Here is a 17318-nt window from a genome sequence, read left to right as displayed (position 1 = left end):
GACAGCATTATTCAAACTTTCATTATTTTTCACACCAGGCTGTGCAAATGTGTGATATATTGAAAGTAACAGCAATTTAAATAATTTTTTTTATTCCTGTCTCCAGCAGAAAAGAAGTTGAATGTGTGAGTTTCTTCAAGACTGTGTAGCAATGGCTTCATTATTTAAATGAGGATATATTAATTATAGTTGCATCAATTTAACTGTTCTACCTTGAGGTGCATTAAAATTTAGGAATACTGTGATCTATGTAGACTAATCCTGAATCCATAAGGATGATTTGGGGAATCTAGTAGATAACAGTATACAGGAAGAAATAAGATACAGGGGTTTATATAATATAAAATGTAAACCAGATGCTACGGTTTTCAGATATTTCTTCCTATAATGTAGAGATGTTTTTTTTCTCAAAATGTCTTTAAACTGTGGGGCCTTCAGGCCCTACCCAGGATGTTCAATGTTTTCTTCCCCCATATTACCCACTACTTCTCAAGATCCTCTGCTTTGCCCCTCTATTTCTTCTTTTTCCAATGTTTACCTGTGCCTTCTCTTCGTAAGTCTTTTGTTTCTGTTCTTTGCCTTTGATCCCCTTCAACTGTTTCCTGCATTTTCTTCCTCCTCCATTGCCTCCATTGGCAGTTGTAAATAAATTGCATATAATTTAAATTAAGCTATCCCCCACTCAGAGTACTAATATACTGTAATGCTGGTGTAAGAGGAACCCTGCCAAATCGCACCAAAGGCCTACTTTGTCCTACATCTTGTTGCCTGCAATGTCTAACTGTGTTTGTCTGCTTCCACGGCCAGAGCATTATAATTTTTGTGACTTTGCATCCACAGATACTTTAGACTCTCCTTCCATTAAAGGTAAAGGTAAAGGTTCCCCCACACATCCGTGCTAGTCGTTTCCAACTCTAGGGGCCGGTGCTCATCTCCGTTTCAAAGCCAAAGAGCCAGCGCTTGTCCGAGGACGTCTCCGTGGTCATGTGGCCGGCATGACTAGACACCAAAGGCGCACAGAATGCTGTTACCTTCCCACCGTAGTGGTCCCTATTTTTCTACTTGCATTTTTACGTGCTTTCGAACTGCTAGGTTGGCAGAAGCTGGGACAAGTAACAGGCGCTCACTCTGCTATGCAGCACTCGGGATTCGACCCGCCAAACTGCCGACCTTCTGATCGACAAGCTCAGTGTCCTAACCCACTGAGCCACCACGTCCCCTCCTTCCATTAGTCCACCATAATATCAGTCAAACTCATTTAAGCCTTTAGTTAGCATTACACTTTACTGTGTGTTAAATTATCTAAATCAGTCTTTTCCATTCTGGTGTCACTTACATTTGTGCTACAATGATTCCCTTCATCAGGGATCAGAATGATGACATTATAACCATTTTTACATAAATATTTTGGAAGAATTTCTCATTCCTCTTGTCTCTGTTCTGCATTTTTGTTCCATATTAATCTCTACCTATATACCCATTTTTATTTTCACTAACTTTATTTAGCAATCATTAAAAACTTGATACTTGCCCTCTAGAAAGACTTCTTCCTGAATTAGATGCTTCTTAGCTCATATTGGCTTTCCCACCCAAGAGACAGTTGAAATGCTGCTTTGCCATCTTTTTAATATTAAGTATCAGCTTTTACTATCTGGGTATTGTTTGTCTTGTTCCCAAAGTAATCCTGTGGCTAGCAGTGTTTATAGCCTCGTGACCTGGCAAAGACCAGTGTGCCTCTGTTTGTGTCCTGGTGGTGATAACTGGAGTAAACAGATGAATTAAATTGCAGTCTATTTCACAATTAACTGGGAAGAAGTCCAATTGAAATAAGTGGGATTTATTTCTGAGTAAGCATCTATACATTTATACCATAATACAAACTATACAAAAACATAGAACTGCATTTAATTTGCTTATTAATGTTTATTAATATTGATATACCACAAAGGTCTTTCTTTTTCCTTGAGAATGAAAGTTTTTAACTTTAAAGAGATCTTAACCATCCTGAAAAATTAATTACCTTTTCACTTACTTTCTTTATCTTGGTGAAAAAATGCACATTTTTGGTTCTCATTTTTGTTAGGAGGCCTGCAATTGAGAATGATTTATATTCTAATATTGCCATAAGATTACTGTAAACTGCAGACACAAATCTGTTTCTAAGTAGGCATGTTTCTTTTAGTATCCACCTGACAGGTGCTGAAAATAAAAGTTCTGTTCTGCTACAGTACTACTTGCTAAAATTTATTCTTGTTAGTGTATATATATTAATATATTAATCCACCTCTATAGTTGCTGCTTAGCATTCTCCCATAAAACATAAACAGTAGAAAGAATGGCTGAAATTTTGGATGGTGTTTGAATTTCTCACAGAATAGTCTTTCTCTGTTGAGATTTGGCTAAACACCTTAAAGAGAGATATCTGAATGATCTTTCAAGATTTCTTTTCCATCCCTTGCAGAGAGGAGTGATTGAAGAGGAAGGGATTATAGCAGAATAAGCAGGCACATAGTGGGGAATACATGTTAAAAGGAATGTGATAGTTTGGTAGCTCCAAACACACTCAGGCTGGGCGCTTCCAAGCACCCTGATATATTCCCTGTTGTGTCCCTGCTTTTAATCCTTTCCTCTCCAAAGGCTGTAAATACAAACAGTAATTACCTTCTAATTATCCCAGTGTCGGAATGAACATTCCAAAAGGTGGAGATTGGGGGAAAAGGAAAGGTAAAATAAAATTGCAACCATAGTCATGGGTCATGTGATTTTACAGTTAATGACCACTTTGCTTAACAACAGGCCTGGCAGCCCAATTTTTATGGAAGAGGTAATTAGTTGGATGTCATTAGCTTACTAGTATTAGCCTTTTTCCCAATTTTATTTTTCCTGGCTTCAGGCTATAGCCTTCAGGCTTTATTCTTAGGAACAGGAGTCATGCGTGCATCAGTTGAAAGTCCTTTGGGAAGAAGAATAGAATATTCACCATCATTGTCATCATCACCTGGGTGGAGTTGTATGTTTGAAAGTACAAGGTTGGTGAAAGCTACATTTCATATAAACACCTCATATGTTATTATGTGACTCTGTATACACACAGACACAATCAGACATATACAAAGATGGCTGCTTTCTATAATTCAAAGGCTACGTTAAGAAGAATGTAGCCTAGTACTATAAAATCTAACACATTCAAATATCTAGACTAGGAAACCTGTATTTAATTAAAAATCTCCCTCCCCCATTTTTTTTTCATTTTCCTTTGTAAAGTTTTATTTGATTCTGATCTCTTAGGATTTCTTGCCAGCCCTGAAGAAAATAAGGCTGGTCCTAAATGGATATAAAAAGTCTACACACCCTTATTAAAATGCCAGGTTTTTCAGATTTTAAAAAAAATCAGACCAAGATAAATGAGACCAAAATAAATTAAGAATTATTTCCATCATTAACATAACATATAAGCTGTACAATTCAATCGCAAAACAAACTGAAAACTTTTAGGCAAAAAAAACAACAACAAAAACCTTAACAATAACATGGTTGCAAAAATGCTTTACATCTCAGAAACCTGGCACTTTGATTATATAGGTAGTCATTGATTTGTGACCACAATTGACTCCAAAATTTCTGTTGCTAAGCGAGACATTTGTTAAGTGAGTTTTGCCCCATTTTGCAACCTTTCTTGCTAACAATTGTTAAATGAATTTCTGCAGTCGTTAAATTAGTAACACAGTTGTGAAGTGAATCTGGCTTCCCCATTGACCTTGCTTGTCAGAAGGTTGCCGAAGGGGATTGCCTGACCTTGCGACACTGCAGTCATTGTAAATACGAAGCTGTTGTCAAGCATCTGGATTTTGATCACAGGGACACTGCAATGGTCATAAGTGGAAAAACTATGATAAGTTGCTTTTTTCAGTGCCATTGTAACTTCAAACAGTCACTAAACAAACTCTTTTAAGTCGAGGGTTACTTGTACCTAGAAGCTTTGTGGGATCCAGAACAGCTTCTGGAATAGTAAGGTAAAGGTAAAGGTTCCCCCGCACATGCGTGCTAGTCGTTTCCAACTCTAGGGGCCGGTGCTCATCTCCATTTCAAAGCCGAAGAGCCAGCGCTTGTCCGAGGACGTCTCCGTGGTCATGTGGCCGGCATGACTAGACACCAAAGGCGCACGGAACGCTGTTCCCTTCCCACCGTAGTGGTTCCTATTTTTCTACTTGCATTTTTTACGTGCTTTCGAACTGCTAGGTTGGCAGAAGCTGGGACGAGTAACAGGCGCTCACTCTGTTACGCGGCACTCGGGATTCGACCCGCCAAACTGCCGACCTTCCGATCGACAAGTTCAGCGTCCTAACCCACTGAGCCACCGCGTCCCTTTCTGGAATAGTAGTATAACACAAATGTAGTAATGCCCCCAAATTGCCCACACTTCTGCATTCAGCACCAGCTGCAGCTTTGAATGCCCCATTACCAGATTACATCACAACAGCCTCAGGACAAAATTCAGATTTGATTTGTGACTACCAATGTACATTAAGCCTCAGTTACTTGGGATAGGTCCCTGGTTACCATGGAGACCACAAATTCCTGAGCTGCCTTGGACTCAACCCATATTCCTTCACTTCTCCATCTTTGGCATTCCAATCATTTATCAGTGATACTGATGTACTTTCATGTAGCAACTTTTCCAATTATCCGCTAAATTTTTCACTGCATCTGTAATAGGAGCATACAATTGTACAGTGTTGATACTAACCAAATATCTATGAATTCTAATAGGTTTCTGTAGTATAGAGTTATAGCTAAGCACACAGCAGTTTCATAATTTCATGTGGGTCACTGATTTTCACATTCCATGTTTTCATTTAGTGTGCCAATTCTAATATCCTTGTATGGTAAAGAAAGCTAACTTAATATTGGCAGGTTCAATATCTACAGTTGCTTTTGGCATTGGTCTGGTTATGTTATGACATCTGGATCCACTAGTGAAATTACAACTTTCTTCCTGTACAAGTTGGTTGCTTGTCTTCTTCCTGTCAATGTGCACAAGGATGTCCCTTGGATTTTAATTTTGCAAAATGTATACTACTCCTATAGACCTTATCAGCCTCTTTTTGAATGACATCTTTCTCACAATCCGGAAAATTAGACAGAGACATAACAATCTTTTCCATGTTCTGGAATTACTCTAAGTATTAAGCAAAAAATAATAATTCTGTTAATTCATATAGTGCCAAATTGTCTAACTCTTCCTTCATCTCTCTCTTTATAACTTCCATCTTACTTTCCAAAACTTTGTCAATAATTTGTTTTTCATTTGCAGTCAGTTGCCTTACAGATTCTTCCATCTTCTTAACTACTTCTTTCAATCTTTTTTTATCCTCCTGTTTTCTTTATAACCATAGCAGTCATCTTTTTTGGCAACTTCTTCTGCAATAATTCTGATGAAATGGCCTTGTCTGTAAGATGTTCTAGTGAATGTTTAAAAATAAACATCAGTATATTCTCATGAAAGTCCAGTCTAATTTTGTTATTTTCAGAGACAATTTTGTCAGAAAAAAACTGATTTTTGAGAATCACTGTTCCTTTGTTTAAATCTGGTTTGATCATGTTAAGCATTTTGCTTTTATATTAAAATCCATTTTCTTTCTTAATTTCAAAAAGAAGGTACTCACCAAAAGTCTTTGACTTTCCTGTCATTCAGAATGCAAATCCAGAGGTGTTTAAGAAAGTGACATATTTGCTGGTCAAATATCCATTGAGGCTGCACAGTGGTTAAAGGCACATTGTAAATCCCCTAGTTCCCAATAGGGAATTCACAGTAGAACACAAGAAGATCAGTTTGTGTGGTCTCCTTTCAAGAGTGCAAGTTGGTAATCCCAAAGATCTCTCTTTGCCTCCAGAGAGATTTTTGTCAGCCAGAAATTGCAGCTCCTGGCTGCAATTCCACCAGAGTATTGTCCCTGGCAAATTCAACGTTAAAGAAACTCTACAGCCTTGAGGTGCCATAAGAGATAATTTTTTATTGAATACACATCCTGGCACTGAAGAAGTAAAATCAACTCTACCTTTCCCACATGAAAATCTGGTTAGTTAACAATAGCTTTTCATAAACCCCACCCATCATGTGTTCACGTTGACCAATCAAATTCTTTCTGTTTGTTATGGGGACGGTCCACTTCTCCACCAGACACCTGCTTTGGATGACCATGGGTCTCACGGTCCATGGATGGCTTCTTGAAACTCCCATTTCTTTCCCATACTCCCCCTCTCCCCTGTTTCTATGGCAAGTTAAGCAATGACAGAGGTTAGCAAACATCTTAGCAATTCAACCTTGATACAGGGATGGCTAATCCACCATCAATGCTCATCTGGAAGCTTATTTTTCTAATAATAGTGATCCCAATGTATTTCAACCTGGGATCATATCATTTGTCACCCAAACTTATTTGCGTTTCAGGTAAACCCATATTGCTTTTGTGGCATCAATAGAGAAGTAATTTGATGTTGCCTTCTTTCAGGTTTAATGTTGAGGACTGCATGTCTTCAGAAGTTTTCTTCCTAATGAGTATAATAGCAATAGCACTTAGACTTATATGCTATTCCATAATGGTTTACACCCCTCTCTAAGCAGTTTACAGAATCAGCATATTGCCCCCAACAATCTGTGTCCTCATTTTACCGACCTTGGAAGGGTGGAAGGCTGCATCAACCTTGAGCCAGTGAGATTTGAACTGCTGAGCTACTGGCTATGGGAGTCTGCAGGGTTAGCCTTCAATACTGCATTCTAACCACTTCACCACCACAGCTCCTACAAAGCCTCACATGTTCTCTTCCCCATTATGGATTACTCTATAATTTCTACTCTCCTGTCTATATTTTATCACCAGAGGAAAGCCTATGAGATGTTTCCACATCCACCAGCAGAGTTCTTAAAGTCATTGGAGCCACTGAAGTATCTCCCATCATATCAAGGTGGTCATCTTCTAGGAGGAAGATGCAAATAGTCCAGGCTTTAAAACTATGATATAACCACAGATCATGTTAGAAATATTTTACTACATCTTTTAAAAATTCAGGAGCACTGATTTCTGGTTCCTGTTGAGACTTCCAGTTCCTGTTGAGCAGCGAAGCAGTTGAGGGATTCGGAATGCCAAACCCTTCAGCTGAATTTCTTTCTGTTTGAGGATCCTAAATGGGCCAGGAGCTGCCCCAGAGAGGTGGCAATGAAGGAAGGAAGTTCTAGGGACCTAGGAGAGACAGCGGTCTCCCCGAATGGTCCAGGAGAAGCCTTCCAGAAACCAACAGAGGAAAGGCTAGCCTAACTTCAGCCCAAGCTGCAAACAATGGAAGTCAAAAGCTCTACTTTAAGCTGATTGTAAACAGCACGTTTGAATCTGGATAAGAATATTGATTTTCTCTATCCTACCTACTTTCCTGAAGAAGAGAATTCCCAAAAATAAAAGACCTCCGAGAGAAGGAGTGGGTTTTCCCCCCCACCTTTTGGTCCTTGGAAGCGGTGAATTTTACCCTTTAGGGAGGGGAAAAGATTAGAAAGATCTGTAAAATGAACCAATGCTGACATCTACTGGTGGACGAGGACTATTTTGGGACAAATTTCTGTCTCTGACCTTCAAAGTTCTCAATAAACACAGCTGTGTAGATAAAGTGAGATTAACAAATCCGAGGCAATGAATATTTCACAAGAGGAAATATATGATAAGCAGCAACCATTTCAAAGGACAATGATTTTAAACTACAAAGAAATACAGAACAATTTTAAAAGTATGAATCAACTTATCTCCAATTTAATTTTACTCCAAGAAAACTCTCAGGAAAATATAGCAGAGATGACTTGAATATAATTCTGAGGATAGGGACTTAAAGATGGAACCTTATAAAACAAAAGAATATGATTCAATTCAAGTGGAAGAAAAGATAACTTATATTTCAATGCTCCGAAGCAACTTTGAGGATAAGAAAAAGGACTGGAAAAAATATTCTACAGAGATATGAGGGAAAACACCAGAACTGGAGAGACAAAAAACTAAACAGAAAAATCTTTTGATTCAGCAAAGTACATTGATTAAGAAAGACACTTCTATAGATTATAGAAATTAATTGTTAAAGATTGTTCTACAAGCATAACCCAGACAACACACTGTTTACCAATTATTGAGTGATTTATGCTTTGTTTAAAAATCAATAAAATATATATACAAAAAAATTCAGGAGCACTATTTTTTATTAAGTGAATTAGAAAAGTTATAAAAAATGAAGATGATGGTTTGAACATAATCTGAACAAAATGAAACGCTTTCTAAAATACTACTTTCATGAAGGTTGAAAATGAGACAAGAAGATGGAGAAGGGTTTATGACAATTACTTGATAGAAAAACCTATCTATTTGAACAATCCGGCCTGGTCTGATGGGTTTGGGGTTTGGATTTGATTTTAACATAGTTTTAATTGTTGTATTATATTGGGCATAATTATTTAATCTTTTTTAACTTTTGTATTTATATTTTGATATTTATTGCCCTGTACACCGCCCTGAGTCCTTCGGGAGAAGGGCGGTATAAAAAATTAAATAAATAAATAAATAAGAGTGGAAGGCACAATTGTATGTTTCTTGCCAATTTATTTCTTGTTTCTGTGTTCCTTATTTTTCTATCTTTGCTCTTGTTTATTTTGCGTATTTTATTATATTGAAAATTTCTAATAAAAACTTAAAATGCTAATTTGACATCTTGGTTTAAAGCCATTTTCATCTTTTTTTAACCATACTTTTCATTTGAAGCATTGCTATCTTTCTGGATGCTATTTTCCTTCTCCTTCCGAATAGTACTTGGACAACACTAACAAAAGCTTGAAATCTTTGATATTTATTGTGAACTGCTTACAAAAGTGGAGACTTCAAAGCAGTGGTTTTAAGGTTGATTACATTTTCCTGTTTGTTTACACAAGCCAGGGTGGTGGCGGAAGAGTGAAAAGAGAACAGAATCAATAACTAGAAAAGAAAAAGTGAGCCTTTGAAAGGTTAAAACGAATAAGCTTAAGTTGCTAGTTCAACATCCCTTTCCTACCTGTAATCAACGCTCACTCCAAGCAGAGTTTTCCTTTAAAAAAATTGTTTTTCAAACATGAGCACTTTAAAATGTGTGGTCTTTAGCTCTTGGAATGCCCCAGCCAGTTGGCTTGGAAGAAATCCTAAACATAATTTATTTGATTCGGGTAATATGGCAAAATATATTTATTCTAGTCTGGTAGGGAAAGTGAATCCATGCGCTTTGCTGTGTTATTTTGGAGAGCCATATAATCATATTTTACTTGGAAGGGACTTATTTTCATCACCCACTGCTGGAAACCTTTCTTAACCCTTCAGTGCTTTTCATGGAAGAGTAGAGCTCATGAAGTTTTGATGTTCTTTGAAAGGAGATGGTGCTATAATGTGAAAACAAAGCATATTTATTTTATGCAGTACATCTGCTTGACAAAGCTCATTTTTAAAAACAGATAACCTTATCTAAAGCATAGTCTGCAGCTTTGGTGACCAGTGGAGTTTAGCTACTTTCCAGTATGTAATGTGTCTATATGGTCATCTTCCATCTGGACATTAACTTTATGTTCTAATTTTTTCTTCTGCAGCTTCCAGTTATGGGAGGAGTGTTTATGGACTCATCCAACGAAGAATATTCTTTGTTTAATTCATCTGCCAATGTCTACAATGCTGCCTCAGTGCCAAACCAGCCAGAAGAGACATCGCGTTCTTCAAATGATGCCATTTTGTTATGGATTGCAATTATAGCCACAATTGGGAACATTGTAGTTGTTGGAGTTGTATATGCATTTACATTTTGAGAGGAAGAACAACTCCGGGAGACAGAGTTGCTTTGCCATCATTCCTAAGAGCAGATGCATGTGTATGTATGTACAGTATGTGCACCTACCTATATAAAATGTAAATCTTTTTAAATATTGGTAGGTAGATGTAATTTGTTATCTAAGTCCCAATTAAGAGCAAGTGGCAAACAAAATCACCAAAATACCCTAAAACATTTTTTCGTAAATTATATGAAAATGAAACATAATTTCCATCATAGCCAATTAAATATGGATCTTACATGAAAGGTCAATGCACATACTGTAAATGGAAAAGCTGATTTGTTCATCAAGGGCTCTATTGTGAATATATAGGTTATCTAAATAATCTTTGGATTAAATATTGGATACATTTTTGTCTTTTTTAATTTAGTGTAAGCATCCCAGTTGTTACATTCTGTGGCAGTCTAATTCTTTTGCTCTCTAAGGGCACAAAGCAAATGAAATTTCAATTCATTTTGAAGGGAAAAATGGTCAGGATGTTTACTCTTAAGTAGTACAGAGCCTCACAAGTGAAATGTACATTATTCACAGAAATTTCACAGATGAATAGATACCTATTATAGGCCAGATTTAATTTTTTCAAAGCTTTCTCTGTGGGAGAAAGAAAATCACAAGGAGTCCTAAAAATATCCACATGTCTGTGTTTGAAAAACAGCCATATGAATTATAAGTCCTCATTTAGGGTAGATTGACTGGACAGGGTGATTTTGCAAAATGGATGGATTAAGAATCTTTCCTTTCAGGAGTGTTGGAGTTTTCCTATGTATTTTTAAGTGGCTGGAAACCAAACTACCAAATTTGAACTATCCAGTTGGAATGGGGCTTGGAGAGCTTGAGAAAAAATTTTTAGAGGTAACCAATTGCAATTCCAAAACTATTTCACCTCAAGGTTATGGTGCAAATTAGTGTGTACCAATCTTTCTTAAGACTAAGAACCATATTGGAAGTATTCTATAACTATGCTATGAAAATCTGTTTTCCTTTTGCCAATTTTATGGAGATGTATTTTAAAATGGATATTTTTGATCTTTTTAGAAACTTTATTTATGTGTAATTTCCTTTAAAATATACTGGATCTTTTTTGTTTATCTAATACATTTATAATCTGTGTTTCCTCCAGAAATTTAAAGATACTCTTTTTCCAAGTATTTACTATGACCACAGCCCTGAGAGATAAGTTAACTAAGAATTTTTAACTGGGGTGCTAAGAGTGATTAGCTTAAGATTATCTAATAAATTGCTATTGAAGAAGGACTTGAACCTGGTCCTAATCCAATATCTAAACCATCCTATGACACTGGCTGTCATCATATGATTTCAGGTACCAAACTTTTCTTTTTTCCCTTCATTTTATCCCATATAAATAATTGGCAAGTAACCATTGTCCATTAAGATTGTGTAAAGGATTTGAAAAGATGCTTTGTGAAGTTCATCAATGCCTCCTTGAAGTGAGATGGGACAGTCTTCTATGAAAGTCTTGACCTAGTTGTTTCAAATGTTTGTTTTTCCCCCAGATTATTTCAATATGCACATTCTTGTAGCCATCAGTGAGAAAATTCATGAGCTCTACTCTTCCTTCTGATAGGTCATTTCTTTTTTAACTGATATTGGACTGGATAGTTCTTTAAATAGAAAATGATCCTCCAAAAGTAGGACATGCGGTCATCATAATATCTCCATTTTTTCCAGGGATTTTAATACATTCTGGCTACTTGCATGCAAAATGAATTTCCCCAATTTCTTCACTTTAAAACATAAATAAAAGCAAAAGTTAATTTACATTCCCTAATGTTTTTCAAGAACATGTCCATCTTCAATGATTTGCAAACGGCAAATCATTTCTGCACAGAAGGTAGCAAAATGTACTCTTTTTTTCCCTCCCAGCTGGTCTATTCTTTATGATTTTGCCAAGAAAATATTTCACTCACATTAATTTGTGGGGGGTTTATCCAAGTGCAGTCAGTAGTAGGAGTAGTCCTCTACTTATGATCACATGACCTTTTTAATGACATTTTGCCACACTTGTTATGTGAATCACTGCAGTTATTAAGTTAGTAACATGGTTATTAAGTGACTCTGGCTTCCCCACTGACTTTGCTTGTCAGAAGGTTGCAAAAGGACATCACAGGACCATTGGACCCTGCAACTGTCCTAAATATAGGCTAGTTGTCAAGCATCCAAATTTTGACCAAATGACCACGGGGATGCTGCAATGATTGTAAGTGTGAAAAACAGTCATAAGTCACTTTTTTTAGCCCTATTGTAACTTTGGATGGTCACTAAATGAATGGTTATTAGTTGAGAACAACCTGTATTTTCTTTTTCAGAGTTTGAAATATCCTCTGTGGATAAACAAAAAACTAGAATTAACTAGAAGACTAGCAGAGAATTGACAATATTTTAGAAAGAGGAATAAAAGGTAATCTTATAGAACATATGGATTTTTCCGGGAAACAAGATTCCACCTCCACATTGTGGTCATAAATTGCTGGTTCTCATTATTCTGTGAATGTTAGTTGCTCCTCCTGATCCCAAGATCTGTTTGTGGAAGAGAGTAGAAACTTTCTTTCCCTTTCTCTTCCTGACCACACTGACTGCTCAGGTTCTTCCAAAGCATTGCACTTTGAGAATTTCCAATCCAGCTAGATTGGATGAATTGAGGCAGAGGAGGAAATGTGTATATCCAGGAAGTTTCCTGATTAAAGAAATGAAAGTTTGATAAGACTTTTTGTTGAGAAATCCAAGCTGACTTGGTAATTACCATAGGTCAGGGTTTTTTAAAAAATAAATAAATATGTAATTGTTCATAATGCAGAATAGAAAGATGACAGCATGTCAGAAATATTTGTAATGTACTTTACTGTGAGGAGACCAAAATTGTTACTGCAGGTATATGATTATATCCCTTGTGTCAAATTATAGTTCACGGGGAACACAATTTGTAATATTAATCATAGTGATGAGGTTGCTCTCGTTTCTAATTCTCACAGGACTGTGGAGATAAAAAGGATCTCCATCTTTTGTAATCCCTAGCTCAGTGCAAGAATCTTGCTACCACAGTGTCCTAATAAAGAGTCATTTAACTCATGCTTAAATACCTCTATTAAGGTATTTCTTAACATCATTTCTTAACACGGTCTGTTTAGTTTCTGCAGTGAAGAAGCTTAACTCATATCCCCTACCCTGCATTAATTCTAGTTCTGCTCTCCACATCACCTAGCCCAGGGGTAGGCAACCTTGGCTCTTTTATGACTCGTGGACTTCAACTCCCAGAATTCCTGAGCCAGCTGGGAGTTGAAGTCCATGAATCATAAAAGAGCCAAGCAACCTTGGCTCTTTTATGACTCGTGGACTTCAACTCCCAGAATTCCTGAGCCAGCTGGGAGTTGAAGTCCATGAATCATAAAAGAGCCAAGGTTGCCTAACCCTGACCTAGACAGATCCCATTTTTCATAAACATCTTAAAATCATGGGGTCCTCTTTTGCATTAACACTGTAATCAGTAAAAGTGCATTCTTTCTTGAACTGGGCTTGACACCAGGTGGCTTCATAGGCATATCTTTGGGGGTTTTTTTGGCAACAACACAAAAGTACTTTTGCCTTTACCAGCTGAGGCTAGTCTGCCCTCTTCAGACATTCCTGGTAACAATTACAAGCTTAAATCTTTTTATAAAACTATGTGGATTCATTTTAAAAAGAAGGGAAAATACTCTACATTATGTTGGAAACCTCCGTAATATAAAGGAGAAACATTTGTTTTGATAACTGTGAAAAGGTGGTGTGTGATGTAATAAACTGTTGCTGCTTTTCATTTTCTAATCCATCTTGACAACAACAACTTTAGAATTGAAGCTGTTTATAAAAATGCATCTTGTATACAAAGTTGCAGTGTTCTAAATGTTAACAATTTTGATGTAAATTTATAATGTGGATAGTTCTATAGTAGGTGGATAGATCATTTATTTATACTAAAAACTATTTTGCAAGACTGTGTGTATTCTCTCTTGTTGTTCTTTTGCAATCTGGTGGTAATAGTTCACATGTTTATAAAGCTTTGCACATGTCACGGTTTTGCAAAACATACCCTTCCTATTTTTCTTAAGTATTTTAAGGCAACAGCCATTCAGACAAGTAGAGAAATCCTAAAATCTATACTGTAGTGTGCTCCGAAATGAACATTTTGGACGCTGGTTTTGTTAGAAACCTGGTATTTTCATAGGACCAATGTTAAATATTTTGCCTTTAATAGTTTTTAAGAATGTTCATAAGAAACAAGAGACTGGGTACTGAAACTGCATTTAAATTTTTTATGAGCATTGCACCAAGGTACTGTATTTAATTAAAAGATATCTCCAAGTCCCCTTTAATTGGAGCACTGCACTGCAATAGTCGAATAAGCCCTTCAGGAATTTATCCGCACTGCACTGACAATTGCACTGCTATTATCCAGTATAAGCCCAACAACAGGACCAAATCAGTCTCTTTACATTTGCCATTTGTTCAAGCCTTATTACTGATCTGGAGGTAAGGAAAATAGGATATCCATGAATAAATCACGGGTGAATTTGGAGATGACTGAGATATTAGCCTTGGACAGGTGTAGAAATTATCCAGGATAAGAAAGGCAGAGGGGGTGTAACAAAGAATGAAAAATAAATCCTAATAAGCCTTGCTATGTATAGTTGACTTGCTAACATAATGTAACACAAGCTTCAGGCTTCCCAGGTTAATTTGGAAGAGGTTTCTAACATTCATTTTATCTGAGAAAAATGTAATTTTGTATAGTTCCTGATTGTGTAGATAGGGTTTCCCTTGGCATCTTTAAGACATGTGGACTTCCACATTACTGGCTGGGAAATTCAGGAAGTTGAAGTCCATGCGCCTTAAAGTTCCCATGGTTGGGAAACCCTTATATAGAGGATTCTATTGTCTTTAACCAAGACACTTTATTTTAAACCTGTCTGTTTCAAAGACTGAGAATTGAATTATCAGAATGCAAAATAACGAAGGCCCACAATTATGTTCTATCCTAAACACATCTTAGCTCAGGTAAACAGTTTGTACACTTGCATGACACTAGGAAAAAAAAATGTGAGACCAGAAGCTATAGAACCAAGTAAAGCTGAAGTTTACGTATTGATAATTAGCAGTATAATAAGTAAATAATAGATTATCATAATCTTAATTGACAAGATTATGATAAACTCATCATCTTTGAGGAAATTCTTTATATATTCTTGCTTTAAACACTTTCTTATACTAATTGGTTCTTTTGGAAATACCATCAATTGTACATTTTTTTTCTTATATACATTGGTCTACTGATACTTTTATTCCTGTAAGATAGTCTTGCTCGATGGGGGTTGTGAATAGAGAAGAAAAATGTTTTGTTTCTACTTGGGTTTTGCAAAACAACTTGTGTGTTTATGACTGAGTTAAGCAAATGATATATTACAGTGTTCCTTCTTTATACTCTTCACTATTGATGTAATTATTGTTATTGACTGGGTAGGTTGCAGATGCCTTTGTTAAAATGATAACTTGTACTTTAAAAGAACATGATATTAAAGTAATGTTTGCAAATGTTAATGCTTTCCTTTAATCATGAAAAAGGTTGTGCCTTTGTAACAGTGTTTCATCAAACCCAAACTGACTGGGAAACGACCCAAATGTAAAAGATACTCTGGAAATATGCAGCAAAATGGCAAAAGTTCTTCAGAATAACAATATTAGAACTAGCCAGAATCCATATTTCCTGTCCTCGTTTGTCTTTTGGCAGAAGAATAGTTTCCTTCTCTTCATGGAGGAGATTATTGTCTAAGCCCAGATAGTTTAAGTCATACCACGTCCTAAGCCAAAGAACAATGTACAAACACAGTGTCCTTAAAAGAAGTTTTTTCTCATGAATCCTGTATCTCCCATACGAAGAGAAAAATCCTATTACTCATGTTATGGAACCAGAGAAGAATTTGTTTAATTTATTCCCAAATCAAAGATGTGTCATCCACAGTATGGAATCTATTGAAAGGGATTTGGGGCAAGCCAGATTTTTCACATAAGTACTTACAAATGCAGCACACTTTTTGTGGGGTAAATAATGTTATGCAGGTCTTTGAAAGAATGAAAGAATGAAAATCAGGTTTATGCAGTGTCACTCATTCTACCACTTCATAACTTGATATCCTTTCAAACTCTTTTTTGACCAAGTCCACATTCTTGCTAAGCTAGAAAAAGGTGGAATAGACAACATCACCAGCAGATGGATCTATAGCTGGCTGGCAAACCGTACTCAATGAGTAGTCCTCAATGGCACTACATCCACATGGAGAGAAGTAAGCAGCAGGGTGCCACAAGGTTCCATCCTAGGCCCAATACTTTTCAATATATACATAAATGACTTAGATGAGGGAATTGAAGAACTCATTCAATTTGTAGATTACACCAAATTGACAGGAATAGCCAACACCCCAGAATTCAAACTCAGGATCCAAAAACATCTTGACAAACTTGAACAATGGGCCCAATCCAACAAAATGAGTTTCAACATTTAAGCAGGAAAAATCAAAGCTACCAGTACAGATTGGGCGAGACCCAGCTTAAAAACAGTAACTGTGAGAGGGACCTTGGACTCTTAGTGGACAATTACTTGACTATGAGCCAGCAGTGTGCAGCAGCAACCAAATACAATCCTGGGTTGTATAAACAAGATCATGTGAAGTATTATTACTGCTTTGTAAAATCCTAGTAAGACCACACCTGGAATACTGCAGCCAATTTTGGTCACCATATCACAAAAAAGATGTTGAGAGTTTGGAAAAAAATCAGAAACTAAGATGATCAAAGGCCTGGAGACTAAAACATACAAAGAACGGCTGTGGGACCTGGGTTTGGATAGTCTAAACAAAAGAAGAAATAGGGGTGACATAATAGCAGTATTCCAGTATCTGAGGGGCTGCCACAAGGAAGAGGGGGTCACGTTATTCACCAGAGCACCAGAGGGAAGGACGAGAAAGAATGGTTGGAAACTGATCAAAGAGAGAAGCAACATGGAATTAAGGCGAAACCTCCTGACAGTGAGGACAATTAATCAGTGGAACAGCTTGCCTCCAGAAATTGAGGGCGCTCCATGACTGGAGATTTTTAAGAAGAGACTAGACAGTCATTTGTCTGAGATGGTATAGGTTCTCTTGCTTGAGCAGGGGGCTGGACTAGAATGGAGCTTTTCAACCAGTGGTATGGGTACAACCTGTGGTACATTGGCACCTGGCAGATGGTATGCGACCATCCTAGAAAAGTAGCTGGGGAGGGGAATGAGCTGAACCGGTGGCAGCACCACACAAGTATGAGCGAGAGATGGCTAGAGCTGCAGGGCTGTCAGGGCTCAGCGGAAGCACCAGGATCAGTGCTTCTTCGGGGCTGTCAGGGCTCAGTGGAAGCACCA

General features: G+C 37.0%; 1 protein-coding gene across 1 annotated transcript in view; it reads left to right on the top strand.

The window, feature by feature from the left end:
• The window catches only part of LOC310650743 (uncharacterized protein C14orf132), a gene marked incomplete at both ends in the record, with an annotated part of 28714 nt that extends 18861 nt beyond the window's left edge, over positions 1–9853 (top strand). The window contains one exon of the mRNA XM_083379478.1: positions 9641–9853. Coding sequence (XP_083235604.1) covers positions 9641–9853 — 213 coding nt within the window. The remainder of the gene's footprint in view (positions 1–9640) is intronic.
• Between the last annotated feature and the right edge of the window lie 7465 nt (positions 9854–17318).

Source organism: Vipera ursinii (assembly GCF_947247035.1).
Source record: "Vipera ursinii genome assembly, chromosome: 1".
In the NCBI taxonomy this organism is placed as follows: Eukaryota; Metazoa; Chordata; class Lepidosauria; order Squamata; family Viperidae; genus Vipera; species Vipera ursinii.
The sequence above is the reverse complement of the archived record's forward strand: the minus strand, read 5'-3'. Positions and strand labels throughout refer to the sequence as shown.